This window comes from Toxorhynchites rutilus, chromosome 3, assembly GCF_029784135.1.
Source record: "Toxorhynchites rutilus septentrionalis strain SRP chromosome 3, ASM2978413v1, whole genome shotgun sequence".
Lineage (NCBI taxonomy): Eukaryota > Metazoa > Arthropoda > Insecta > Diptera > Culicidae > Toxorhynchites > Toxorhynchites rutilus.
The window spans coordinates 127,403,463-127,431,449 of NC_073746.1; the positions used below are offsets into that span (position 1 = coordinate 127,403,463).

At 39.6% G+C, this 27,987-nt stretch overlaps 1 protein-coding gene across 1 annotated transcript in view; it reads left to right on the forward strand.

The window, feature by feature from the left end:
* The window catches only part of LOC129776457 (tRNA-specific adenosine deaminase 1), a 22,166-nt gene extending 3,788 nt beyond the window's left edge, over positions 1 to 18,378 (forward strand). Inside the window, exon 2 of the mRNA XM_055782114.1 lies at positions 17,986 to 18,378. Coding sequence (XP_055638089.1) covers positions 17,986 to 18,328 — 343 coding nt within the window. The 3' untranslated portion in view covers positions 18,329 to 18,378. The remainder of the gene's footprint in view (positions 1 to 17,985) is intronic.
* The last annotated feature ends 9,609 nt before the right edge of the window (positions 18,379 to 27,987 follow it).

Sequence of the window (27,987 nt, forward strand, 5' to 3'; positions counted from 1 at the left end):
GACAATTTTCACGATGTGCTCGATTTTCGATTTTCAATTTGTACCCCAATATGTTCCTGAAAGACTTAATCCTACGTCAAAAGTTTCCTGCTCACGGGCAATGTGAATGGCTTTAGTCGAATCGAGGTTATTGGAGCATGTGTGGACGAAAGTTCGAAGGAGCGGATGTAGTGAAATCTGTCATTTAGCATCGTAAATTCTGTTCTGTTTGAAAAACGAACGACGAACGACATGAATGGATGTTGTTTATACCGAAATATTAAAATCGCGATTTAAAATAGGTGACGCGGGTAAACCTTTGAGGTTACATGTATTTTTGTGCCAAATTTAAGAAAAAAAGTCACAGGAGGGTTGTGTCCAAGACACGACCACATAGTTGACGTAGGATTCCGTTAGGTTACCTGTTGTTATATGATATGTTTGAAGAATCACAATGGTAAACTCTGGTAAACTATGGTGGCTCGAAAAAGGGCCGTTTTGTCTGGTTGTCAGGTATTGTTTTTTTCACTCTAGGATGGTGATTAGTCATTGGATGGTGCGTATCACGATAGAAGATGCCAAAGTGGTATGATATATGATGAAAGCCGCCCTCTGTGGCCCTGAACGAGATGGCTACTGTGTTATGTATGGATAAAATGAGAAAAGAAAAAAACTCATCACTACATTTAATATAAGATAATTATTATTATCGAACACAATTATCGATTTTCCTCACCAGAAAAAAAGTGTTATCTTATTATAGTTCTTTATTTGAAATGGAAAAGATAATTTCATTTATAATTCTTACTTTCTGAGTGTTTATTCAAACCATTTTCATTTTCGCTTTAAGCCCAACGGGACACGGATCTTCTCCATTTTCCCAATTTTTCTCGTCGCATGAATTTTCCTTGGGAGAAAAAAATTATAGGAGGTTGTGTCCAAGATACGACCGCATTGTTGACGTAGAACTACGCTGTTATTCTATATAAGTCGCTTATTCATACCTTCGGATATTATTCTATAATGCTGTGAAATTTTAGAACTAACTGCTTAGTAGAATAATCTCTGAAATGGTTTTTTCATTGTAGAATTTGTTGACGATAATTGATTGATGATTCATTCTTGCCCTCGCAAAACAATACACTAGCTGATCGTAAGTCGCAACTTATTTCATGTCAATGCAATGAAAATTTACCTCGAACGCTTATCTTTTTTTTGGCCTTTTTCGCAATTGACATAGACTCGGCTAGACTCGATTATATACATGTTGCACCAGCACCATTATTCCACATCCCATAACTACATCAATATATCTTTGGCACCGCGTGGAAACAACAACAATGACAACACTTGCAAGTATCAAATATCACGCTAAATGTTTTTTAGTATTGCCTTAAAGGAATCGCACCTCTAGGTATCGTTCGTACAACGTAAACCGAGCGCCAAACAAACGTTCGCCATAGCATGCATACAGAGCCATACATTGATGGCTTGAAAGTACTAGGAATATAAAACACTTCTCATCATTTTGCGCTATTCTCAAAAGAAACGCTTCTGTTAATATTACTGGCCTCGAAAAAAGTTGTATTTCTTTCTCATGCTCGAAAGAAGCGCAGCTATCACCCTTAGTGGAGGAAGTTTTGCTACTAGCAAGCGAAACCACATACAAAATTCCAGGACGACATTTACTTTCTCGGTGACTAAACAAGCGAAATAAACTCTTTTTGTTAATAACAACCTCGAAAACAGTAGCAATGCTTCATAGCGCAAATGCAATCCTAGCTGAAGGCAGTTTTGCAACTGGCACGCGAACCCAAATAACTTATAACATTCCAGTAAGACATTCAAGATGCTTGGTATTCCCCAAATTTTTTTTGTGACGCCCAACCTTATGATGACGGAAACAAACAATGTTAACTGCTTGGAAAAAGACTGAATTATGCCACACAGCTTGTACTCTGCTGTAACACCCATCGATGCGAATTCGCTGATGAGTTTGTCAAGAGCGACCTTCACCACCAGCGGGGCTTTTCACTGCACCAACATCGCGGGCATCATTGGATGACGCTTGCCTCGAAATATTATTGCCCCTGACAATGCGTTCGTTTTTTGCAGGGCTCGAGCCTGCCTTCTCCTTCTTCTTGCTCATCATACACTACGCGAAGCGTCCAATTTATGACGCGGAAAGAAAAACACACGATACGAATAACGTGAAAAACGAACAGAAAAACCAAACGACGATATCCAAGTCGGATTAACACTGGTGGGGTCCAATCTTAGATCGAAGCGCAGCGAAAGCAAAGTGAACTGGATTGCTCAATAGTCCGATGCCGAATGAAAGTTTGCCTCAGCGAGATCCACTGTTTATACTCTAGGCAAGTATTCCCCTTCATTCTTCGACTTTTCCTTTGTTCATGGGGACTTTGAATCCTACGATTTCCCCTCCGTTGGTCGTCGATAAGTTGCTCGTTATTGACAGGTCTGTTCGGGAAAGCACACAAATGGACAGAACAAATGTATGGGAAAATGGAAACGCCTCAAGTTTTCATGAATTTTAACCATTTACAAACCAGGAAATTCCAATGTATATCATATTAAACAAATCTTACGGAATTTCCGATTCGTTTAGTATGAGAATCGCCAAAATCCGTTCGCGGCAAAAATAGTTATTAACGTTAACTTTATTTCATAAAAACGTGACCTGTTTTCTGATTTGACACCCTTAATGAAAGACGTAGTTCTACGTCAAAAAATCGTTTCATATTTCAAGTCATTTTAACACAACCGCCACATGTGTCGTCAATTTCGACCAATCAGAAGTGGGTATTTCCGTTAGGATAGGGGTTGAGATTTTTCAATTGTTCGATAGTTAGTTTCGTGACATATATTGTTTCATTCAAAGTAAACAATTGCTATGGAGTGTCGAAATTGATTGACGCAAAAATCTCATCAATCCATCATTAAATGACTGAGCAATAAGCGTTTGAAATTGGACAATTTTCACGATGTGCTCGATTTTTGGTTTTCAATTTGTACCCCATATGTTCCCGAAAGTCGTAATCCTACGTCAAAAAAAAAAAAAAATACAAAAAATAGTTATTTCGAAAAACTATTATTTTTTCTGCAGATACCCTAACGGTATCATACATAGTTTACGTCCTATTCTCACCCCTACCAAATTTTTTGTGTATAATTCCATGATTATCGGTCGAGCCGTTTCGGAGGAGTTCGACCACGAACATCGTGACATGAGATTTTTATATATATAATATAGATGATCGTTCGTCGAAGACGACGATCTTTTATAGTTTCTGGAAAACAATGTTTTGTTTTATTCGTAACATTTTTGTGTCTAAATTCTCGCGATTGCTATGTTCTTGACATGTTTCTAAATCATGTAAATAACGATAATTTACACATAAAAATGTTACGAGTTAAACATTAATAGTAGTTTTTCAAAGAAAACAAAGGTACTCTTTCTCCGATGTATGGGTGACTTATTGGAAATTGTAAGAATTACTTATACATATTTTGTTTTAAATTAAAAACAAATATTTTCGAGAAACATAAATTTTAATTTTCAAAATTTTTTTTTCATTGAATTTGTTTCATATTTTTTAATGAAAACCCTAATAATTTCATACATTTCATTCTTTACCCAACATTTTGTAGATCTCATAGTTTTTAAATTAAGATTTTTCGAAAAAAAGTTGAAAAAAATCAAATTTTCAAAAAAAATTTCACCCGAATCTTTTGGACCTACCAAATTTTAGTCGAGGAATGAAATGTAGTGAAGTCATGCTTTCATTAAAAGAATATCAAACAAATTAAAAAAAAAGAAAAAAAATTGAAAATAATTTTTTTTTCTCGAAAACATGTTTTTTAAAATTTTGAAAAAAAATCGAGAGGTTGTATCCAAGACACGACCGCTTAGGACGTAGGACTACGCAATCTTTTTTTTTTTTTGAAATTTGTTGGTTTATTATTTCGGATATTATTTGCGAATACGTCGAAAGTTCATAAATAACTCTTCAGTAAAAAGTTCCGGGAACTCTGAAAACGTTCAATGGCTTGCGTGGTTTTGTAGGATCATTTGTAGAAGCAACGACTCTTTCTTGCCTTTGCGAGAACAACACACGAATTTGTTATATGTCGCAATTTGTTTCTTTATATCAATGCACGCATTGCACTGAGTATTCAACGAGATACATCTTCCATGCCAGGGACAACATCGTTGCTGGACGAGCTGAACAACGAGGGATCGAGTGCCTTTCTCAAGGCAATGAGGGTGGAGGTGTAGTGCAGGTGTAGAGTAAAGTTTTCATAGGGCCTTTCTAGAGAGGTAGAGACGAATGAACTGAAAATGCTTAAAGTCTCTATAATCAAAAACCGAACCGAACCGTGCATCGCAATTCAACAAGCTTCAAACACGCGTCTAACAGATGCACACCGTTGCAGCGATAAACATCAAGCGTTCACAGCTCGAGGGGGAACATAAAACACAAAACGAGTAGAATGAGCGACCTTTGTTGTTTGGGGCACAGAAAGATTCTGAGAGTTTTCCTCAGAGAAGATCATCTATCATCTATTCATCTATTTACGGAGACTTTAAATTCAACGATTCATTCGTCTCCGACTGTTTCTATTCTAGTGGCTGCATAACTTGCTCGTTAGAGGACAGAACAAATGTATGGGGAAAGGGGAATGCTTCCAATTTTCATCAATTTGAACCATATACAGGTAAACTTCGATATAACGTACATTTCACTTTCAAAATTGTACGTTGTATCGAATTGTACGTTATATCGAAGCATAATAAAGTACTCACAAACGTAGTCTATAATACATTATTGTGTTGCTGTTTTAGTAAAGTTAATGAACAACTTCAATCAGAAGACGAAGCCAGCCTTTCTTATGATGTTTCCCTTCGTACTGTTGATTGAAGCTTGATTCATTTAGAATCTGGATTCACAAAACCAGCTGTATTTCGGGATTGATTGAAGGTACAAAACTTGTTTTAGCATCACAATACAGATAATTCATCGTTCTATCAGGAAAAAAAATATTGAAATTTTTTTTCCTTTACACTTTGGAAATGTGTACGTAATATCGAGGGTAAGCTATAACGAGGGTACGTTATATCGAAGTTTCCCTGTACAGACTATGGCATTGTAATGTATAGCATATCAAACCAATCTTACAAAATTTCTGATTCGATTGGTATCAAATCGTTAAAATCCGTTCGCAGCAAAAATAGTTATTAACATTAACTTTATTTCATAAAAACGTGACCTATTTTCTGATTTGGCACCCCTAATATAAGACGTAGGCCTACGTCAAAAATTGATGTGAATAGCCCATACAATTTCTAACAAGTCACCCATACATCGGAAGATGGGCACTTTTACAGGGAAAAAGTTTTTCTGGCGAAAACTTATGTTAATATCTCTTTACCGGCTGAATGGAGTGGTACAGGGGAACTTCGATATAATTAAAAAATTTAAAAAAGTTTAAAAATTGTTTGGTCCTTTCCAAAAACTAGTCTATTTTTTTTTCGAATATTTCAAGTATGCAAAGTTGCTTAAAAGACCCATGTGTTTACGTCCACGACGTTTCGCTGATATCTGAGATGGTGCTGCCAACGGCCTGTCGAGTTGGCATGAAATTCGTCACTTGTATGTTTTATATAAATTGATCTACAATCAGAGAGTCAACGGAGTTTTCGTCGATTCTCGAGTCCCGTCTAGAGTCAGAGTTTCACAAACCCAATAAAATAAATTTATATAAATTTTTAAATTGATTAATTTGAAATTCAGGCTGTTGAAAAACATGAGTATTAAGAAATAAATTACTAAAACTAATAAAAATGAAAATAGTCGCTGCCAAAGAAAATGCAATGAAAATCGCAGTCGTAGGTACAGTTGAAAACAACTGTAATTTGTCCATTCCCGCTGAAACGCAAATACAGACACTAGTCAGGTCGTGAGCTCATTTGGGCAATCTTTCTCAGCAAGCGGTAGACCTGAACCCATGACCTTAACCCTCTACTGTTCTAGCTCTTTCCGCATATGATTCCGGAAAGTGAAATGGTACCAAAGATGCAGCTCAGCAGAACTAAAATGAGCTACCTGGTCACATAGGGTATTGCGCCATACTTTCTGAATGGCACTCTTCGTTTACTTGAAAATTGCATTCGTTTACAGCGAAAGGAACGGTGGAATCAAGGTACATTGGCTTAGCTTGGACGGTCCCCATGTTAATTGAATGAAGAAATCCGTGAAATCCGAGGCACCTAAAACTACGAGTTCACGAATATAGGTAGCTGCGGTTTGCATGTTGTACACAATTCATTCAAAGAAGGAATTAAAAAGACTGGTTGAAAAATTGATGAATTCCTTCAGTGCTTGTGCAGCCCGTTTTGAATCGTTCCGTTAAGATGTGCGAAGTACTCGTCAACTTCTGGACCGTTCTGGAAGTTCCCCCTGAAGTTTTGTGGAGTAAGATGGATCGGTGGCAGAAATAGCCATGGACATGCTGCCGTACCTTAAAACCTACGTAGCCGCAGTCTAAGCACAAAAGGAACATAAGTACAAAGATGCACATCCAGATTTCCGTAGGAGCTTTGCTGCTGTTTTCACAGCCAGTATCTTTAGAGTAATTGCAGAGGCTGTTGAGGATAAATTGATTGAAGGCAAAATCAAGCTTTTTCTTAACATTAGCTGCTGCAGTACAACCATTTTTGACGAATTTTCAGAGTGACGAGGTTATGTCACCTTTGCTTCTCTCCGAACTGACATACCTTATCAAACCAGTAATGGATTTATCCATTTTCTTGCACTTTTGAAAGGAAAATTTGAAGTCCCTCATAAACGTCAATCTTTCTGCCAGCAACTAAAATGAAATTGGGATTCGCTGTGAAAGCTGCCATCAAAAGTGTTGTGGAGAAAAATCGAGTCTCTGAGAAAATATCTAGATTTTTCGACAGAACTGTAAAGAGCACTACAAAATATTTCTCCCAAAAATGAAGGAACAATCACCTTTGTCATATTCCGTGACACGAAATATTTCTTGTGTCGCACCAGCAGTTATTGCAAACTATCCTGATGTTGCAAAAAGCGCATGAATTTCGCTCTTAAACATCTCGTGAAGAAAGAGAGTACCAGTGGTAAAACTATAGTCGAAAAGAAGAACGTTTGGACAAAACATGGGTGAAACTCATAGGCGCAGTGGGAAAAGAATATACAAATTTGTTTGATTTAGTCAAAGGGATCCTCATTCTATCGAATGGCAATGCTACATCGGAGCGAGGTGTCTCCGTGAATATAGAATGTTTGACTGTAAACCAAAATGACCAGAGGTGAAATAAAAGTCTCATGCAATATGCAAAGAGCTCTCACGAGTGTTACGTCGAAGATCTCAAGAAGTCCAATCATGAAAATGCAGATAAGAAGCGGAACGGAAGTGCAAAGTGGCGCAGGTAGCGAAGAAGTTGAGCTTGAGCTTGAGCTTGGGTAGACTGTACAATTCGTAGTTGCTCTCCGTAATTGACCTGAACTAACCAAATGGCACAAAGAACACACAGAATGACGCTTGGGACTAGCAAATCATTCTCGTTGTGCAATTTTCGGTGATTCGAGCTTTAAATGGTCAATAACGACGCCGGCCACGTCCTTACAGTCACCAGGGAAAGGGAGCGTTTATCATGGAAGGGATAGTTGTTAGTGGGAATGGTTGAGAAAAATCTGGATTCACTGTGGTAAGTGATGTGATTCTAAAAACGCGAAAATCAAACGCATTTCGTAGCGATATAATATAAAAAAGGTGACCTGAAAAGCTCTCCTCTGCAATAGGATCTCGTAAGCGCGAAACGAATTTTCTACTGAACGAAACGAAAACTGGAAAATCAAATAGATTTTGTAGCGGCTAACGATATTGAAGGGTAACCTGAAAAGGTCTCCTTTGTTCGACGAAACGAACAATCAGAAATCAAATGAATTTTGTAGCGGCTGAAAATACTAAAAAATAACCTGAAAAGGTCTTCTCTGCAATAAAACCGGAACTCCGGAAGTAATTTGATTTTGTAAGCGCGAAAACAACTACTCGACGAAACGAAAACTCAAAAGTCAAATACGTTTCGTAGGGAATATAGGGAGGCCTGGAAAGATCTCCTCTGCAATATATTGGAATAAAATCCATAAACCTTTAATACTTAAACATTGAAATCCTACGTTCAAAGAGCTGTTAACACGTTGACTGCCACGTCAGTCACCGATGAATGACAGTATAACATATGATAATAAAGGTAAATAAAATAAGCTCATAACCATTCCCTTTCGAACGAACATACTTTCCACTACGATATGAAACGATGGTCCTAGTACGTTTAAAAATGTCCATCCAATCGCTAGAAAACCGTGGTACTCAACGTGTTAAAAACCCTTCCACGCAGCATGTAAAAAGTAGCGAACAGCGTGACAGTGTGAAGAAGAACATAGAAACATTAAATATGAAACAAATATTTTCCAAGCAGTGTCGAGATAAAGAAAAATAATGGAGCATCTCTATGTTTGTTTCATATGCGTATTCGCTAAAAAAACAGAGAGCAGAAATACATACATAAACACTACTTTGGAAAAATTATAGGAGGTTGTGTCCAAGATACGACCGCATTGTTGACGTAGAACTACGCTGTTATTTTATATAAGTCGCTTGTTTATACCTTCAGATATTATTCTATAATGCTGTGAAATTTTAGAAACAACTGCTTAGTAGTTCTACGCAGCGTATTCTAGTAGCTTAGTAGAATAATCTCTGAAATGATTTTTTCATTGTAGAATCAGTTGACGATAATTGATTGATGATTCATTCTTGCCCTCGCAAAACAATCCTATGTCGCAATTTATTTCATGTCAATGCATTGAAAATTTACCTCAAAAGCTATTCCGGTGGCCTTTTTCGAAATTGACATAGACTCGGCTACAGTCGATTATATACATGTTGCACCATTGCAGCACCACTTTCCATATCTTATAACTACATCAATATATCTTTGGCACCGCATGTAAACAACAACAATGACAACACTTGCAAGTATCAAATATCATGCTACATGTTATTTAGTATTGCCTCAAAGGAATCGCACCTCTAGATATCGTTCGTACAAACTAAGCGTAAACCAAGCGCCAAACAAGAGTTCACCATAGCATGCATACGGAGCCATACATTGGTGGCTTGAAACTTCTAGCAATATAAACATTTCTCATCATTTTGCGCTATTCTCAAAAGAAACGCTTCTGTTAATATTACTGGCCTCGAAAAGAGTTGCATTACTTTCTTATGCTCGAGATAAGCGCATCTGTCTCCCTTAGTGGAGGTGTGTAACACCCATCGATACGAATTCGCTGATGAGTTTGTCAAGAGCGACCGCCTTCACCACCAGCGGAGGGAGCTTGATTTTGATTGCTGCATGGGCGTTTACATTTTCGACCGACGCGCCGAAATCGCCTACTTCGCTGTTGTTCGGTGCGGTGTCACATTCGCGAAGGCTCGGTTCAGTGCGAGCGCTTTTCACTGCACCAACACCGCGTGCATCATTAGATGACGCTTACCTCGAACTTTTATTGCCCCTGGCAATGCGTTCGTTTTTTGCAGGGCTCGAGCCTGCCTTCCTCTTCTTCTTGCTCATCGCACACTACGCGAAGCGTCCAATTTATGACGCGGAAAGAAAAACACACGATACGAATAACGCGAAAAACGAACAGAAAAATTAAACGACGATTTCCAAGTTGGGATGCCACTGGTGGGGTCCAATCTTAGATCGAAGCGCAGCGAAAGCATAGTGAACTGGATTATTCAACAGTCCGATGCCGAGTGAAAGTTTGCCTCAGCGAGATCCACTGTTTATACTCTAGGCAAGTATTCCCCTTCATTCTTCTACTTTTCCTTTGTTCACGGAGACTTAAAATCCTACGATTTCCCCTCCGTTGGTCGTCGATAAGTTGCTCGTTATTGATAGCTCTGTTCGGGAAAGCACTCAAATGGACAGAACAAATGTATGGGAAAATAGAAACACTTAAAGTTTTCATGAATTTTAACCATTTACTAACAAGGGGTGTTCCGGATCTTAGCCGCGGAAACTATCCTTGGAGTGGACAGAAAACTGGAACGTGTCCTAGATGGTTGGTTGTAATTCAACTAGATGGATTTAATCCAAAGTAGATCTTTCTGGATGGATGCCAACGTATAAAAAAAAAGGTTGACTCTACTCAAACACGTCGTGTTCTGAAGATGATCTTTATTAAACTGGATGCTGAATTGGTACCGGATACAATAAATTATCTCCCTTGAGGTTTATAAATTTTCTTGATTATTCGGCGATTTATATCGGGAGAGTAAATGTGTAGTGAGAGTAGCTTGTGTTGTAATATTTCACTTTTGAAATATTTCCCTCGCAGTGTAATCTAGTACCACAATGTGATTTTAAATTGGGAATAGGAATAGGCAATATATCGAATAATTTAGTTTCTAATAGGCTGCCGCAACATACCGGCCTCCGTTGAAAGGAACTTTCAAACATGAATCCTATCTAACTATGTCTGGTTTTGGTCAATTAGGATTGACGAAGTTGCACTGGTTGATCTGTTAGCCTCGATGACATCGTCGATCGGTAGAGGACAGACTTCCGTTATTGCCCGTCGGTAACTTCCATTTGCGGTTCGAACCTGGATGACCCTTGTGCGACCATCCCTGCCAGGGAAGGCGTTTTCGATTCGGCCCAGATTCCACTTCATTGGAGGAGTTGATTCGTTCTTCAGCAGTACCAATGTTCCAATTTTGATGTCTGGATGAGCCATCGGCCATTTCTGTCGATCTTGAAGTTGACCAACATACGCACTAGACCAAACCTTCCAAAAATGTTGAATCTTCTGTTGCATTTTCTGGAAAGAAGTGAGGCGATTAATAGGAGTTTCGCAGAGATCAGGCTCAGGAATCTGGAATAACGGCTCTCCAACTAACAAGTGCCCCGGAGTGAGAGCAACAACGTCAGCAGGATCGGATGACAGGGGTGTGAGAGGCCTTGAATTCATGATTCCTTTAATCTGGGTAATCAAGGTGTTGAATTCCTCGATAGTGAGGAGAGTATCCTTCATGATGCGATACAGATGGTGCTTGAAGGTCTTAACGGCGGCCTCCCACAACCCTCCAAAGTGCGGAGACCGAGCTGGATTAAAGTGGAAGTTAATTCCCACTTTGGTGCACTTGTTTGTGAGATCTTCAGAACGGTGCAGCTCATCGAATAGCTGTTTGTGCTCTTGCAGCTGACGATTCGCACCAACAAAAGTGCGTGCATTGTCGCAGTACACGTCAGTTACGCGACCGCGACGTGCCACGAAGCGTTTCAAAGCACTTAAGAACGAACCCGACGTCAGGCTATATACCATTTCGATATGGACAGCCTTGGAGGCCATACAAACGAATATTGCAACGAAAATTTTCAGAGAATTGCCCCGACGACTCGGCGGGCGAACGTAAAACGGACCGCAATAGTCCACGCCAGACTTCAGAAACGCGCGCGACGGAGTCACTCTCGCTGCCGGTAATGATCCCATGAGTTGTTGGATGCTCTTCGGTTTGCAGGAGAAGCAGATCAGGCATTTGTCCACCACTTTTCTCACTAAATCTCTGCCTCGAATGGGCCAAAACCGCTGGCGTAGAGTATTGAGAAGCATTTGTGGTCCACAGTGTAGTGTGTCAATGTGAGTTCTCTTGGCAATCAGGTGAGTCAAATGATGTTTCGCTGGAAGTATGATGGGGTGTCGAGTGTCGAATGGAGCGTCCAACGCTTCCAAGCGCCCATGTACTCTCAATAGCCCTTCTACATCTAAGAAAGGGTTGAGTTTTTTCAAAGACGATTTAAACAAAAAATTCCTTTGCACAGGTCCAGGATATCGGTGCAGAAAAGCAATTTCTGACGAAAAGGAATCTTGTTGAACTTGTTTCACCAGCAGTTTTAGTGAATCGTCTAATTCTTTCGGTTTGAGCGGACCAACTAATCTGTTTTCTGAACTTGTGCGGCAATTGTAAACAAACCTTCGAATCCATGAGAGCGTTCGTTCGAGAGTAGACAAAACCGAATATTTGTTGATCAGCGAAAGTATTAGGGGAGGCGAGGTTGTGACCAACGATACGGTTCCCCGAGTTTCTTGATTTCGAATACAATGGTGTAGTGGCGATAATTCGATTATATTAGTAGGCCAATGAACTTTCTCTTCCATCAGGAATGGTGGCCCATGCCACCAGAGTTGATCGTCTATTATTTGTGCAGGAGAAATGCCGCGAGATATATGATCAGCCGGATTTTGCTCTGAAGGCACATATCGCCATTCGCTTCCATGAGTGAGCCGATGAATTTCGGCGATCCGATTGGACACATACACTTTCCATGTTGAAGATACTGAAGCTATCCAATGAAGCACAATGCTTGAATCAGACCAGAAAGTGATCGAGCAAGAAAGTTCAGTATTTTTCTTTATTGTGTCGGCTAGTTGAGCAGCCATGACAGCTGCACACAATTCAAGTCGTGGAGTTGACTGTTTCGATAGCGGGGATACTTTGGACTTTGATATGAGGAGGTTGCAAGCTACATTTCCACCTTTGTCGATCGATTTAACGTACAGGCAACATCCGTACGCCTTCTCGGAGGCGTCTGCAAAACAGTGCAGTTCAAGTTGGTCAAACTGGTCGATAAGTACTCTTCTAGTTATTTTCAAGGTCGAATACACTTGAATTTCAGTTCTAAAGGTTTTCCACCAGTTTTGATAGCCGAGTGGTAACTCCTCATCCCAAGTAAACGAATTCGACCACAGGGACTGTAAATAGATTTTGGCAGACACGATTACTGCTCCCACAAGTCCCATGGGATCAAACAACCTGGACGTTTCCGAAAGTGCTATCCTTTTCGTGATTGGTATTGAGGGTGAAAGTAGTGGAACCTTGAATCCAAAAGAATCAATGAGTGGATGCCAAATTAATCCGAGGGTTTTGACCGAGCTAGATTTGTCGATTTCAAGATCATCTCGGTTATCACGGAGATATTCCGGAATGTGGGAAAGGATTTCTGGATCATTCGAGCTCCATTTCCTGAGCAAGAAGCCCCCAGAAGCCAGTAGTTGAATTAGTTGCTTACAGCTTTCGATTGTTCTATCTTTATCGTCATCTCCAGCCAAACAATCGTCAACATAGAAGGATTTCTTTAGTAGTCGAGCTGTCAACGGAAAATGATCCTGTTCGTCATCCGCGAGCTGGTTCAAGCAACGGGTGGCGAGGAATGGTGCGCATGCTGTACCGTAAGTAACGGTTTTAAGTTGGTAGGTTTCCAATGATTCGCTCTGAGAATTCCTCCAAAATATTTGCTGCAGCGTGCGATCTAGCTTGTGCACCCTGATTTGTCGATACATTTTTTCGACATCAGCTGTAACAACGTATTTGGGCATCCGAAAAAGTGACTGATATTCGTCCATGAATTTACAGTAGTCGGAATGTAGCGTGGGATTAATGACAAATCTTTTCTCCATGGCTTGGAATCTGCGATGTGCAACCGGTGATGACTCTCCCAGTTCGCATAACATTTCTTCACGAATCGGCAACCGCACTTCGTACCGACCGTCAGGGGCTCTGGAATGGGTTTTCTGGAAGTGATTTTCGCAATGTTGCTCCTCCAGGGATAATGCCTTTCCATTATCAAAACTTTCGGTCTCCCAAAATTTCTGTACTGCAGCAGCGAGATTATCGATAGTGATCGCTGCGTTGCAAACAGTTATTTTAACTGGCGATTGGTTTGCGTGATCGCCTGCAACAGCATACCCAAATACTGTTTTGCGTAGTATTGGTAGCTGAAGACCCAAAGAAATTTGTTCGTTTTCCAATAGCGTGAAAAACCATTGCACGCCAATGATCATGTCAATACCATGAGCGATGTTAAACTTCGGGTCGGCGAGTGGTAGGCTTCGAGGAATTATCCAATTCGAAACATCGACTGTTGTTGACGGCAAAATTCTAGTCAAGCTGGGTAGTACTAGAAAGTCTATATTGGCGTTGAAAGTTCCTACTCGTGACGATAAACTGACCGAAACCAAATGTGTTACACGTTGTACGCTGTTTCCTATTCCGTACACGTCGACATCTGCTTTTTCTCGTTTGAGGCGCAGTCGTTGCGCGAGATTTTCGGTCACAAAATTACGCTCGGATGCAGAGTCTAACAGAGCTCGAGCATATGAGTAGGTTCCATCAATGTCACGAACCCGAACATAGGCCGTGAGCATGAAAATCGTTGTATTCGTGTTTGTAGTGAATGTGGGAGGAGTGATAGCAGCGCAGCTTGTCACCAATCCTTGAGCTGGCCCTGACGGTACAACTGGAGACGGCGACACGTTCCTTAACGAATAACCTTGGCCTCCCGACGACGTTCCCATTACCCGAGGGACCACGTGCGATTGATCGACAATGCACGCACCAACCGACGAAGACGACTCGACGACCGTGGCCGATTGTGAAGCAAATAATGGTTGGTTATGTGCTTCCGATAGTTCACCAACCTGAACAGCCAATGTGTTGGAAGTGTTTATATGCAACAATGTGTGATGGCGCTTGTTGCATGTCCGACAAGAGCTAGAAGGGCAGTCTTTCACCAAATGCGAAGACCTCAAACAGTTCAAGCACAGACCATGCCTTTTAGCTATACTGAAGCGTTGTTTCGGTTGTAATTTTAGGAATTCATCACATGACGAAGTTGAATGAGTATCTTTACGACAAACCACACAATTTTTTACATTCGCACTTGTAATTGCGGAATGAGAAGAAACATTCACTCGATGAATGCGAAGATCTGTCTTACTATTAGCGATCGATGTATGAGAAAGTGTTATGGTTTGTAGCACTCGGGACCGTTTCTGGATGAATGAACACTAATTCTTTGTATTTTGGCCTTTCATCTTCGACCAACTGATTCTCCCACTCTTTCAATGACGTATGATCTAGCTTGCTACTGAGAAGTTCCACCAAAAAAGAGTTCCAGTGTTCCCTCGTCTCTTCTAGCTTATCAAGCACGCCAATGTGCTTTTCAAACGTATCAACAAGATCCGAAAGTGCAGATGAGGATTCCTTCTTCAACGATGGAGTGGAAAGCAGAGCAGAAAAATGTTGCTTTATTAGAAAGTTCCGATTGTCGAACCTTCTTTTCAAAAGATCCCAAGCAATACCATAGTTTGTTGCAGTTACAGCTAGCGATTGTACCAACCGAAGTGCATCTCCTTTCAGTACCGCTTTCAAATATTGAAATTTTTGAATGGATGAAAGGTGCTGATTGGTGTGAATGAGACTGACGAACAAATCATGAAAGTTCATCCATTCATCGAAATCTCCCTTGAACTCTGGTATTTTAAGTTCCGGGAGGCGGACATTGAAGGTCTGTGTAGGTGGGGCGACAGGCGATGAGGACATAGAGGTGGTCGATGGGGTCACATTTACGAGCTTACTGGTCAAAGATCCTTTGAGTTGAAAGTAAACTTCTTCAAACGACACTCTTTCTTCAGCAATCTCATCAGTAACCTCATGATCTAGTTCTATCTCAGCTTGCACATCATTAAACTCGTCCCAGAGAGAATCCAGCTTCTCAATGCGGAACTTCAATTGAGGAAAATCAGTTTCATGCACGTAGTTAGTATCGAAAACCTTTATCAATCTCGCTGAGCCAAGTATGTTGTTTCGACGAATAATTAGTTTCTTAGTTTTGCGGAGATCCCGTTTTATTTTCGATGCCATATTCACAACCACGAGAATTACTATTTAGTTAAAGTTTGTCAGTCACCAGCTGTTTGTAGAAATTACCTGTGCCCACTTGACTAACCTACGAGCACGTGTTCGGCAGTGTCCTGATTGATCCAAAACAGCGTCCAATTCCGTCCAAAACTCCAAGAAACTTGACTGAGTAGCTGGAATGTCCTTGCGAGGGTCCGAAGTAGGCGTACAAATGTCCAAGAGTGGTTACTCAATCCAAAAAACGATGACCAATGTCCGATGATGTACCCACGCTAACCTCCAAATGCACCAATCGTTGTTTCAGCAGCTGAAATCCCGGGTTCGGCACCAATTTATGTTCCGGATCTTAGCCGCGGAAACTATCCTTGGAGTGGACAGAAAACTGGAACGTGTCCTAGATGGTTTGTTGTAATTCAACTAGATGGATTTAATCCAAAGTAGATCTTTCTGGATGGATGCCAACGTATAAAAAAAAGGTTGACTCTACTCAAACACGTCGTGTTCTGAAGATGATCTTTATTAAACTGGATGCTGAATTGGTACCGGATACAATAAATTATCTCCCTTGAGGTTTATAAATTTTCTTGATTATTCGGCGATTTATATCGGGAGAGTAAATGTGTAGTGAGAGTAGCTTCTGTTGTAATATTTCACTTTTGAAATATTTCCCTCGCAGTGTAATCTAGTATCACAATGTGATTTTAAATTGGGAATAGGAATAGGCAATATATCGAATAATTTAGTTTCTAATGGGCTGCCGCAACAAGGGGATTCTAATGTATGGCATAATAAACAAATCTTACGGAATTTCCGATTCGTTTAGTATGTAAATCGCCAAAATCCGTTCGCGGCAAAAATAGTTATTAACGTTAACTTTATTTCATAAAAACGTGACCTGTTTTCTGATTTGACACCCTTAATGAAAGACGTAGTTCTACGTCAAAATAAAAAAAAAATAAACATTCTCGCACCAAAACACTGTGAGATTCTTAACTTACACCACTATCACTTCAGTTTACACTCGCCGGTTTCCACAGTAGGAACACCGCACGGCATTAAGCCCAACAGAGTTGTGCTTCTCCTACTGTGCCTTTCTCATGTATACACACATGAATCGAATACACAGAACGATGAGGAAAAACGAACAAATTGAAACCGCGCACAAGAAAAAACGAAATATTTTTAGCGTCAGCCGTAATCTTATATGATTATACTACAATTTACACACTCTATATTCACAGAACCAATAAATAAATCACTGTAAATCTCGCAGAATGTATCGGAGTGGTTTAGAAACAGCACTTTTGCAACACCGACTTTTCGTCGTCCCTTAGGAGAGAAGTAGGCGCAGGTAGCGAAGAAGTTAAAGATATAAAGGCCCACATACTTGCGGATGCTCAGAAATAGTTATGATAAATTGATGAGCAAATGAAGTAGATAAGGCAGTAATCAATGAACCAACAAATGGATGGTTTACAAAGATAATCTTTGTATGTCAAGATGTACGTTAAAAAAAAATTTAAACATTCTTCTTGCATATGAGATTTTTATGTTATTTACCTTTTTTTTCCTTTAATTATTCTGTCCGTTTTTACAGTTCTATTGTTTTACTATATTTCTCTATGACCATCTTTAACATCTCATAGAGACAACAACAACTTATAGAGAGTTTGCATGTATATTCAAAACCAGGATTTTTTTTTAAATATGCCTGGAAAACCAGGAATTTCAAAACACAAATCAAGTTGCCAACCTGTGTATAATGTCGATCAAAAGGTACACAGTGGAAATAGGTTAATCAGTAAAGACCCCAACTAGAAGCTGACAACGTGCATCATAACAATAATCGAGATGAGCAACGGAACGAATAATGATTAATTACACTAATACATTCTTAAATTAATTGTTCTCATCAGGCCACCACACGATTGCGTTTCGTAATTTGCAATTTATTTTTCTTGATAGAAGCGAACATTTATTTCCCGGTCTCGAGTGCCTTACCTGTGAAAAGCGCGATAGTACAGCATTTCCACGGGGCGCCCCCTACTTGTGTGCCTTCCTGCCCGCTGATCATAATTGATGTTGGATAATTATTCTCTCTACATTCTTTCAATTTTCCATTTCATGGCGCTGACTTGCACCGACCGCTGTTGCTTGCTTGACTGTTCCACTGACTGACGTTTCCATCAGGGAATTGGAGGTGGAAATATCTGGCAGGAGACAGGGCGTTACGAAGAAAAAACTTGGCACACCGGCAGCTCGGCTGAAGATATCTAAAATTGAATTATTTTCAACGTTTGTTGGCATCCAGAACAAGCTACTGGAAGTAGCCCGAACACGTGGACCAGCTGAAGTCATCAAAGGGACTGGAACAAATTCTGAAGAGCACCAAGTCTGGGATAGTCACCTACGATATTGTGAGGCAAAGAATCGGTCCCATTTGTATCGCGAACAGTGGAAAGCCCTTCGAGTCAAAGTGTTTGAGACATGGACGGAGAAACCGAACAATTTGTTGGATTTTTCACTAGGTTGAAGATAATAAAGCTAACTTTCGCTAATTTATTTTGCGATTTGTGTATAGAATATTGTGAGAATCTCCGTTGCAGCAACATAGAAGAAAATCTACTTTGAAGAGTGAGTGAAACGGGAGCGTAAAAATTGCGGGTTTCTGCCTTACGAAGCACAAGTGCATCGTTGAAAGCTCAAGGAAGCGGCGATCAATTTAATTAACGATGATTATCTGGAAATGATGCACTTCTCTGAACATTGTTATGGATGGTGAATGTTTGACAAGATTTTAAATTCTCTGAATTCGAATAACAATATCCCTTTAATTCATTAGCGACTTGGAAGTTTTGTGTGTTCGTGTGAACACTTATAACATTTTTAAACATTTAATCATCTGAACGCTAGTAAGAATCAACATTTTCTTCATGGTGAAGTACACGAACGAGCAACGCTTAATAATTTTTGAAAATTACTACCGAAATTTGGAGACAGTGGTTGCAACTTGTAACCAAACGTTGTATTACAATAAGGAATTTGGTCAGAAGGCCAACCGTTGGTTTGGACTTTACCCAATTTTGTAAAATATTTGTTTGTGTTGTCTTGTCGTATGCGAAAACAACAGTCCGAGTCCACAACTTGTGTTTGATCTTTCTGTAGTTTGACATATGAGAATAAGAAAATGTAGTGTTGGGAGTTTGTGATTAACGATCGTAGGAAAAGATGACGTATGAGTCTAATTTTTTGTAGAAATCAAAATAAAGCGGTAATTGCAGACCCCCAGGTTGGTGTTTCATGGGACATTACGCCCTCCAAAATTGAATTTTTCCAACGTCCTCCTCCAACACTTTAATTATAAATGTTTCCTCTCATTTCACACTTAGTGAAATTCAATTATCCGAGATCCCAAACCCTCGTTAACCACAGGTCATGAATTGTTTATCACCCACTAAACAATTTATGTGCGCAGAACCAACATTCCCACCAAAGAAGTAAACATGATACTTGAACCGTCATGTGTACAATTCGTCACACGACGCAAGCGTCAGATGTTTAATTTCAATGACCTACTTGAGACATACTTGTGCGTGCAAGGCGGAAACCCAATTGCAAGCACAAGAACATTTCTTCGTCCTCGTTCTATCTCTTTCACTTTTTACTTTTACCTTTTCCCTGTGCGATGCTCCGCCCAGTAATATACATTAGCTATTTTGTGTAGAGTTAAGAAAAGTAAATGTAAACTAGTACTTAAGCGGACATTTGACAAATATACAAAAGAGTGATGACGAGACATCAAGATAAACCAACGTCTTTTTATTCTACCATATCACAACCTGTACGGTTATGTTATATTCACAAATTATCTCGAAAACAAATTTTTGATGGAAAATCGATCTTCTGAGACTACGTCTTTGATTCCTATATATGGGGTCACTCTATGAAAAATATAACGAAAAATTAAGAGATTTCAAAAGCATATTACGCAGAGTCGTTCTTATGACACATATGATACATATTATAACATATACCATTGGACGGTAAATTTATCCATCATTTTTTCTGAGATGAAGATATAGATATAGATATAGACAGTGGAAATAGTAAAACAATTGAGCAATTTAACGAACAAACGAGGTAAGTTTTGCGAGCGAATGCAAAGGTGAATCAAGTATTATGCATTCTTTCTCTCAGCTTGGTTCCCGTGAATGTTGTATGGAACACAAAATTCTGCGCGATAATTCGTTCTATCTAACAAATTAGACCAGTTAATGTGTAGGAATAAGGGTGAAGTAGATGGTAGAGTGGGTTAGTAAGATGGCTGCAATTCCATAGAAAATCATTACTTCTGAAAACCGTTATTTCACGGATACCAAGCTGATATTGTTATGGCCCACAGTGAGAGTTTGTGACGTGAAATATAGTCTGCAAACGAACTTTATTTCACCGAAAAGCTACTATTCCCGATGACTAAGAATAAGACTAATAATAGTATAAGACAATGGAAAGAACGCACAATACAATAGCTATCCATCAAAAATAAAACAACTTTATGATTTCATGTGTACTTTACTTCAAATTATCACGAAATCGTAAGTATTCTCAACATTTTTCCCCATAAACTTCATATTCAATGTAATCAATGACTCAAAGAGTCATATAGCAAACGGCCCTTTTTATGGCCACCATTTGGAGTTTCAAAAGAGTTCAAATAAACTATTTCTAAACAATGAAAAGAATAACATTTAAAAAAAGGTGGGTTATATCTATGATATAAACACAAGATTGACGTGGAACTACCGTTGTCTTAGTAAGCATTTGTATTGTATTGATTAAATTATCGATTGAATGAAACAATTTTCGAATTCAATTGAATTCAACATATTTGCTTTGTAAGTAAAAAGTTTGAACCGTTGCCATGTAAGATCAATTCATGCATTGTAATAGATTATGTTCTCCGTTACAAGTAAATTTGATGACCGTCCTTTTACGTTTGATACGATGCCTCGGATTACCAAAATATATGAACGGAAGAATTGTCAATCATTGTATTTTATATTTTCCTCTGAAATTATTGCATCTCTCATATTTACGTAGTTCTTGAACCGCGAAAGTTCATTCACCTCTAGTATCTGAAATGACGATTTTCCAAGGCTTCTCAGTTTAGAAGTACGTATTAGGGAAACAAATTCTGGTCTGCACAAAGACAAGCGAGTACAAAAGTACTCGCAGCCTGCATATATAGGGAATGTCGTATTTCTGATCGAAATTTGACGCTTTATTGAACATACTTAAAATTATCCAATTTAAGTCAAATATGCGCCGTTTTGTTTGCAAACTTGTTGCCATTTAGAAGACAACTTCATTATCCCCCCCCTTATAAAACCCCCCTTCCTTATTTGCAAAAAACTCAGACAGCCAGTTTTCGCAAGCCTCTTTTGAGGCCAACTTAGTATGACCAAGAGCGTTTTACATGGACCGGAAGAGATGACAATCACTTGGAGCCAGGTCCGGACTATACGGTGGGTGCAACAGGACATCTCATCCGAGCTCCCGTAACTTTTGGCGGGTCATCAAAGATGTGTGAGGCCGAGCGTTGTCCTGGTGGAAAACAACACCATTCCTATTGATCATTTCTGGCCGCTCCTGTTCAATCGCCTGCTTCAAACGGTCAAGCTGGTCACAGTAGAGAACGGAGTTGAGGGTCTGGTCATAGTTGAGCAGCTCATAGTGGATGATTCTCTTCCAATCCCACCAAACACGCAGCAAAACCTTCCTGGCCGTCTATCCGGGCTTGGCGATGCTTTGGGCCGGCTCACCGCGCTTCGACCACGACTTTTGACGTAGGACTACGTTATTCATTTCTATACTGGGGTGCAAGTTCAAAGTTTCGAAAACGAAAGCGTTACGCTGGAGAACGAGATTTCGAGTGTTAATAGCTCCTAAACAACTTAACGAAATGTTATGATAAACACTTCATTCGAAAGATAGAATGTCTACGCGTTATATGCTTGTTACATTTTGATCCAAAAACGTTTTTCAATAGCCCTAACATTGCTTTCAAAACAGGCTATTGAAATCACACCTATCGGTATATAAACGAGTGCCGTTCGGAAATCTACTCAGTTATGATTGTGCAACGATTGAGGTACGATCCCTGGAATGGATTGATGTTTCCTTAACACAGACTTCAAAACCATGGAGCCCGAGGAAATCGGCATTGCAAAATAAATACAAGCTGCGGGTACTTTTGTACTCGCTTGCGTTCCTAAAAAACGGAATGTTTCCCTAACACAGACTTCAAAACCATGGAGCGTGTGGAAATCGGCATAGCAAATTAGATGCAAGTAGCAGGAACTTTTGTACTCGTTTGCGTTTTTGCAAATTGGAATGTTTCCCTAACACAGATTTCAAAAACATGGAGCCTGGGGGAATTGACATTGCAAAATAGATGCAAACTTCGGGTACTTTTGTACTCGTTTGCATTTTTGCAAACCATTCCGATACCAAGAAGTTGGGAAAATTGGCGTTGCAGGTACATTCAAGTCGGCAATACTTACATACCCCAATGCATTTTTACACTCCGGAATTCGTTATGCTAACATAGTCTACAAAAGCGGATACAAATGCAACGCTTTGGTTCGATTATTCAAGACTGCATTGGAAGATATCCCTTCATGTCATCAGCTTACTGAACTTCTACGCATACCGTTTGATGATCAGGCAAAAAGTTGATAACTATTTGCTGCGATAACTACTACCATAATGCATGAATTGACTTACATTGGGATTTGTTTGCAATTGAATTCGTAAATAGTTTCATTCATTCACTACTTTAATCAATAATTTAATCAATACACACAAAAGATAGCTCTAAACAGCGGCGATATCGTACCCAATCAGGATCATCCGAGGTGGGATTACTGCTAATTGAAGAGATGTAATTGATTACTAAGCCAACGTTAGTCCTACGTCAACCTTGCGGTTATATCATAGGTATAACCCATCCATAGTTTTTTCGCTTTAGGTTTTCGTACGTGATCCACTTTTCATCACCAGTCACCATCTTCTTCAAAAATGGGTCGAGTTCGTTCCGTTTCAGCAGTGCATCGGAGGCGTTGATTCGGTCTAAAAGATTTTTTGCGTCAACTTATGTGGCACCCATACATCCAGATTTTTTTTGGAATCCAATCTTCTGCAAATGATTCAAAACGGTTTTACGGTCTATACCCAGTTCGTTGCCAATCGAGCGAGTGCTCACATGCCGGTGATTTCAACGATTTTATCGGTTTCTACGACGATTGGCCTACCAGGACTACACTACACCAGAACGAAATCTATCAAAACAACGCTGGGCTGTGCGAATCCTTACAGTATCGGGTCCATAAACTACACGAATTATTTCGGCCGAATTCGTTGCAGTTTTACCTCGCAGGTAGTACAAACGTAAAATATGGCGAATTTCTTGCTTGGTGGACTCCATCTTTAACGCGCTATAACTTGAGACTGAAAAGGACAATCACAACACTGTCACAACGACACTTGTAGCACAGATTGTCGTCTTTAAATAGCCGTATAGTATGGCCCGATGCGCTAAGTACTACACAAGATATGTTTAAGTGTTGCCATATATTGACAATATACGACATTTCTTTTCCCCAACCCAATATTTAAAATGCGAATTACCCTATGTGTCTTGGTTTCGAAATCCATCTTAGGAAAACACATTTCGGTGGGAGCAAAAATACCCCCGACTTGTATGTATTGACAGAGCGGATTCCCCCAGGAACATTGATTTTAAAGTCCTTGTTAGAGAAACATAGCTCGGTGATAACAAAAATACCCCAAGTAGGGGGTATGTATATTTGCAAAGCGGATTCCCACAGGTACATTGATTTTGAAGTCAGTGTTGGGGAAATTGTAAATCGGGCCAATCAAAACTTGGCAGTTAGGGCGTTTAGATAACGTTCAACTACCTTTATTCGCCTTTAAGGATACCCATGGGCATGGGATATATTCCTTTCGAACAAGCTTCTTGATGCAAGAATACACGGTGTCGACGTCTGGTGGCGACATCCAATTATTTGGGTCCCAAACTCGTTAGTGTAATCTATATCAGATTAGAAAACACGAAGCCGGTTTTGAAATTTTAAAATTTAAATGAAAATTTTCACATCATTTTATTCAATTACCTGGAACACATATTTCTGACTTCTATTTAACCATATGTCATTATAATATCAAGTTGCCTCCATAAACAATTCTCGTATGAGATTTTTCCACCACATGCAGAAATAGGTGTTTTTCATTGAAATAGAATACTAATTTGATACAGAAAAGTTAATTTTCATTCATAATTTTAATTTTGAAAACTTGTTCATTCCGCCTGCTCATTAAACTAAACTAGTAAACGAGGCTCAATGCCGTCAACGCGGATAGTCGAGCATTTCATGTAATTGATCAACAGTCATCCTGAACCTATGTATCAAGTCGGAGGAAGGGTCTTTCGCACTTTTCAGGCGAGTATGCATTCGTTCCTCACCTTTTGCTTCCTGATTTTCTATAATACGGCTCGTCTCAACATAGTATTACTTGCGTCGTTTTCTAAAATTTGTACTCAGTTAGGATTTGTATGCCAAATAAATGTTTTCTGAGTGGCAATATCAAGAATACACGTGTAGCAGTACAAACCGGAAGAAGAAATTTATTTGCCGAAAAATTTCCCAGCATGAACGGAAGTTGTACCCAAAAATCCCGGCATTAGAAGAACTGGTGGTGAAGTGGTCAGTTGCTTGTTTTGAAGTATAACTTTTGACTATTGATGTTGTACTGATAGACACCTTGATGTTTGGAGAGTTTCATGACTAAAGCTGATAGACCTTGTCATATGCTTTTGTGGATTTAACACTGTGAAAAGAGGCCACCCCAACCAGATTATGGAAAGAGTTTTGCGTTTCTTACTACGTTTTTTGTACCAACGAGAAAATTTCAAAAACGGCTCTTGGTGAATAGGCTAAACCAAGTGGTCACTTTAACCCCACACATAAACAATGTTCGATTTTACAACTTTTTTCCTTATATCAAAAGTGTACCATTTCCATTTTTTTTAAAAAACCCCTATTTCGAACAACAATTTTGTAAGCTACAATGTTCTTCGAAAAATGTGGATCGTAGCGGTATGTGGACGCGAGAAATGGGCATATTTTTCTCCTCTCACCAGTACTCCTACGCGAGTAACACTAGCTACTCGAGCACAGAAGCCACTTATCTTAGCTTATTTTATGTTGTTCTTTTTCGATCATATGAAAAGTCAACCACTACGCCTCGACCTGGACCCTGTCAATCAAATCCGTCAACGCATATCATTACTTCTCTTCTGGGGTAGATATGACCATAAGCACAAAGTCTAAAGCACAAAATTCATCATAATTTGAGGTATTATTATAAATCCGCAGCTCATTTCGAAATCAAAACCACCAACTAATTATGCAAGTATTTTCGTTAATTGAATTCAGGCCACATTCTATAGCACTTTCGGGCACTTTGAAATTATGTGCCCAACGATATTTCATCTTATTGTCTCTGATGAACATTAGTGAAAAATCCCACTTCTTGTGGCTGAGGCAGCAATGCGGAAGCGAGCCATTAATTTTAGGCACGCTACATGGTTCTGGGGCTTAGCACCCACGCCACATACGAACACTATTCAGGCAATGATTTGAGTTGCGAAATTTATCGTTTCCCCGGCTTTGTTTTGGTTTTGGCTCATCGGCAGTAGAAAAAAACTATGTTGGGGTGCTATTGAAAAATATATGCTACCCCATGGAGATAAAATATTCGGTGTTCTTATTTATTTCGTGTACAATAGTTAAAGCACTGCTTTGTTTTCTATGAGTGTGGAATATATGTATTCCAAATAGCTTACACAGCCTTCCCTGGAAACAAAAATAACACCAATGTCCCTTATCGGAGCGGTGCGAATTGAATTGTTTTTGTGTAGAAATTGCTCGAAAAGAAAAAAAACTAATGTTCAGAGTTATGGCTTTGGTCTATTGTTTGCCTGCTACTCGATGTTCATTTGCATCGTTAGAATATATTTTTCACAGATGAAAAACTTTGTTGCATTCAGGTGAATATTTGTGATCATTCAAAATAAAAAAAAAACGGGACGTCGATTGCCTTCGTATAATTATTGATTCAGCAATTCAAGCTATTACTCCATTAGTTTCTTATTTTGGTCAGTACTCAGAATAAACACAACCATTTTCGTCACTAGCGCTTCAGAACCATATAAAGGGTGTGTCACATCAAATTGCATCACGGAAAAACGCTGTTATGAGGAATTATATCTTCAGCTTTCGCTTATAATCAGATAAGAGTGTATAGATCACGTTGGCCATGCTTCACTGTCAATTTTTCGTAAATTTGGAAAAATGTCGTCGAACGAAAAAGAGCGTCGTGATTTAATCCTGTGCACTCATTTCGAGAATCAGGAGTTGTCACATCGGGACATCGGTAAGATGCTGGGAATCGTCCAATCCACGGTCAGCAGAGTACTAAAACGATACTTCGAGAACCTAACCATCGACCGGAAGGTGAAGAACGGCAAAAATGGATGCTCCGTCAGTGGAAAAGATCACAAGCGCGTTTAGACGTGATCCGAGAAGTTCGGTCCGGGATGTCGCCAATAAGCTGAATTTGTCAAGTTCATTCGTCCAGCGGACCAAGCAGCGGGAGGGCCTGCGTACATAAGAGGTTCAAAAGGCTCCTAACCGCGACGACAGGCAAAACATGGTGGGGAAGACGCGAGCCCGGAAGCTGTACACCGAAATACTGACGAAGCCGCATTGCCTGGTAATGGACGACAAAACCTACGTCAAAGCGGACTTTCGTCAGCTGCCGGGCCTGTTGTTCTTCTCCGCAGAGGACAAATTCAGCGTTCCGGAGGAGATTTGCAAGCAGAAACTATCCAAGTTTGCCAAAAAGTACATGGTGCCAAAGGAAATGAACCCGCCCAACGCGCCGGAGCTTCGCCCAATAGAGAAATATTTTGCGATTATGAAGCAGGTCCTCCGGAAGAACCCAAAAGTTGTCAAATCGGAGGCGGACTTCAAGAGAAAATGGATTTCTGTTCAAAAAAAAAAAAAAACTACAACCTGACGTTGTACAGAACCTTATGGACGGGGTAAAGAGGAAGGTGCGAGCATACGGGCTTGGGCTCGAAGTATGAATAAAAAGAAAATGCCAAAAGTTGTTTAATAGTTTTTATTTTACTGTCTAAAATTTTCAAAAGGATCGGTCTACTGGGCGAATTTCTACAGCGTTTTTTCCGTGATGCAATTTGATGTGACACACCCTTTAGTTATTTCGCTCGGAAGAAGTACTCTCTATAATCTGGAGTGGTATACATGTGCTTACATATTCGGTTTTATTTTGTGGGTTTCGTCTATGGTGTAAAATGTTTTCATTCACCTGTAGCAGCAGTGGCTGAAATCTACACGATGAGCTGGTAAGTGAACGGTGGTCTTATTTGAGAATTTGAATGAATAAAACTGCGTGCGGATAATATTTTCGATGCCTCTAGATTAAGCGTTTTATATGGTTTGATCTCAAAATTCGATTCACTGATGGTTATATTTCGGTATGTGAGTTGTATGTGAGTTAACATAGAACTTCGTGTAGCTGCCGTAGTAAATTGATTTCATCGGGAGTTGAGTTCTGCCTATTTGTAGGGAAGAGATTGGAGAACGAACGAGAGAGAATCCAAGAATCCAAGGAAGTGAAGCGGGCAAAATCATGTCAAATCATGTCAAATTCCAAAAACCGATCATACACATTTTGTTTATTTGCCCAAAAAAATGACCTGTGCAAAGTTTCAGCTCAATCGGACGTGATTTAGGGGTGCCTCAAAGCGCTCTAAGTTTTGATTTTTTGATCCTCGAAAATCTATATATAATCTATATATAGGAAATTTGGAAAATCGAACTTTTTTTTTCGATGCCAAACGACTTTAAAATGCATGAAACGTTGAGATCTGGTGTTATCTCGAAAAAAAAAGTTGGTCGAAAATTTGGACTTAGTGGCCAAAAAATCAAAACTTTGAGTGTTTGAGTCACCCCTAAATCATGTCAGATTGAGCTGAAATTTTACACAGGTAATTTGTTTGGACCAACAAACAAAATGTACATG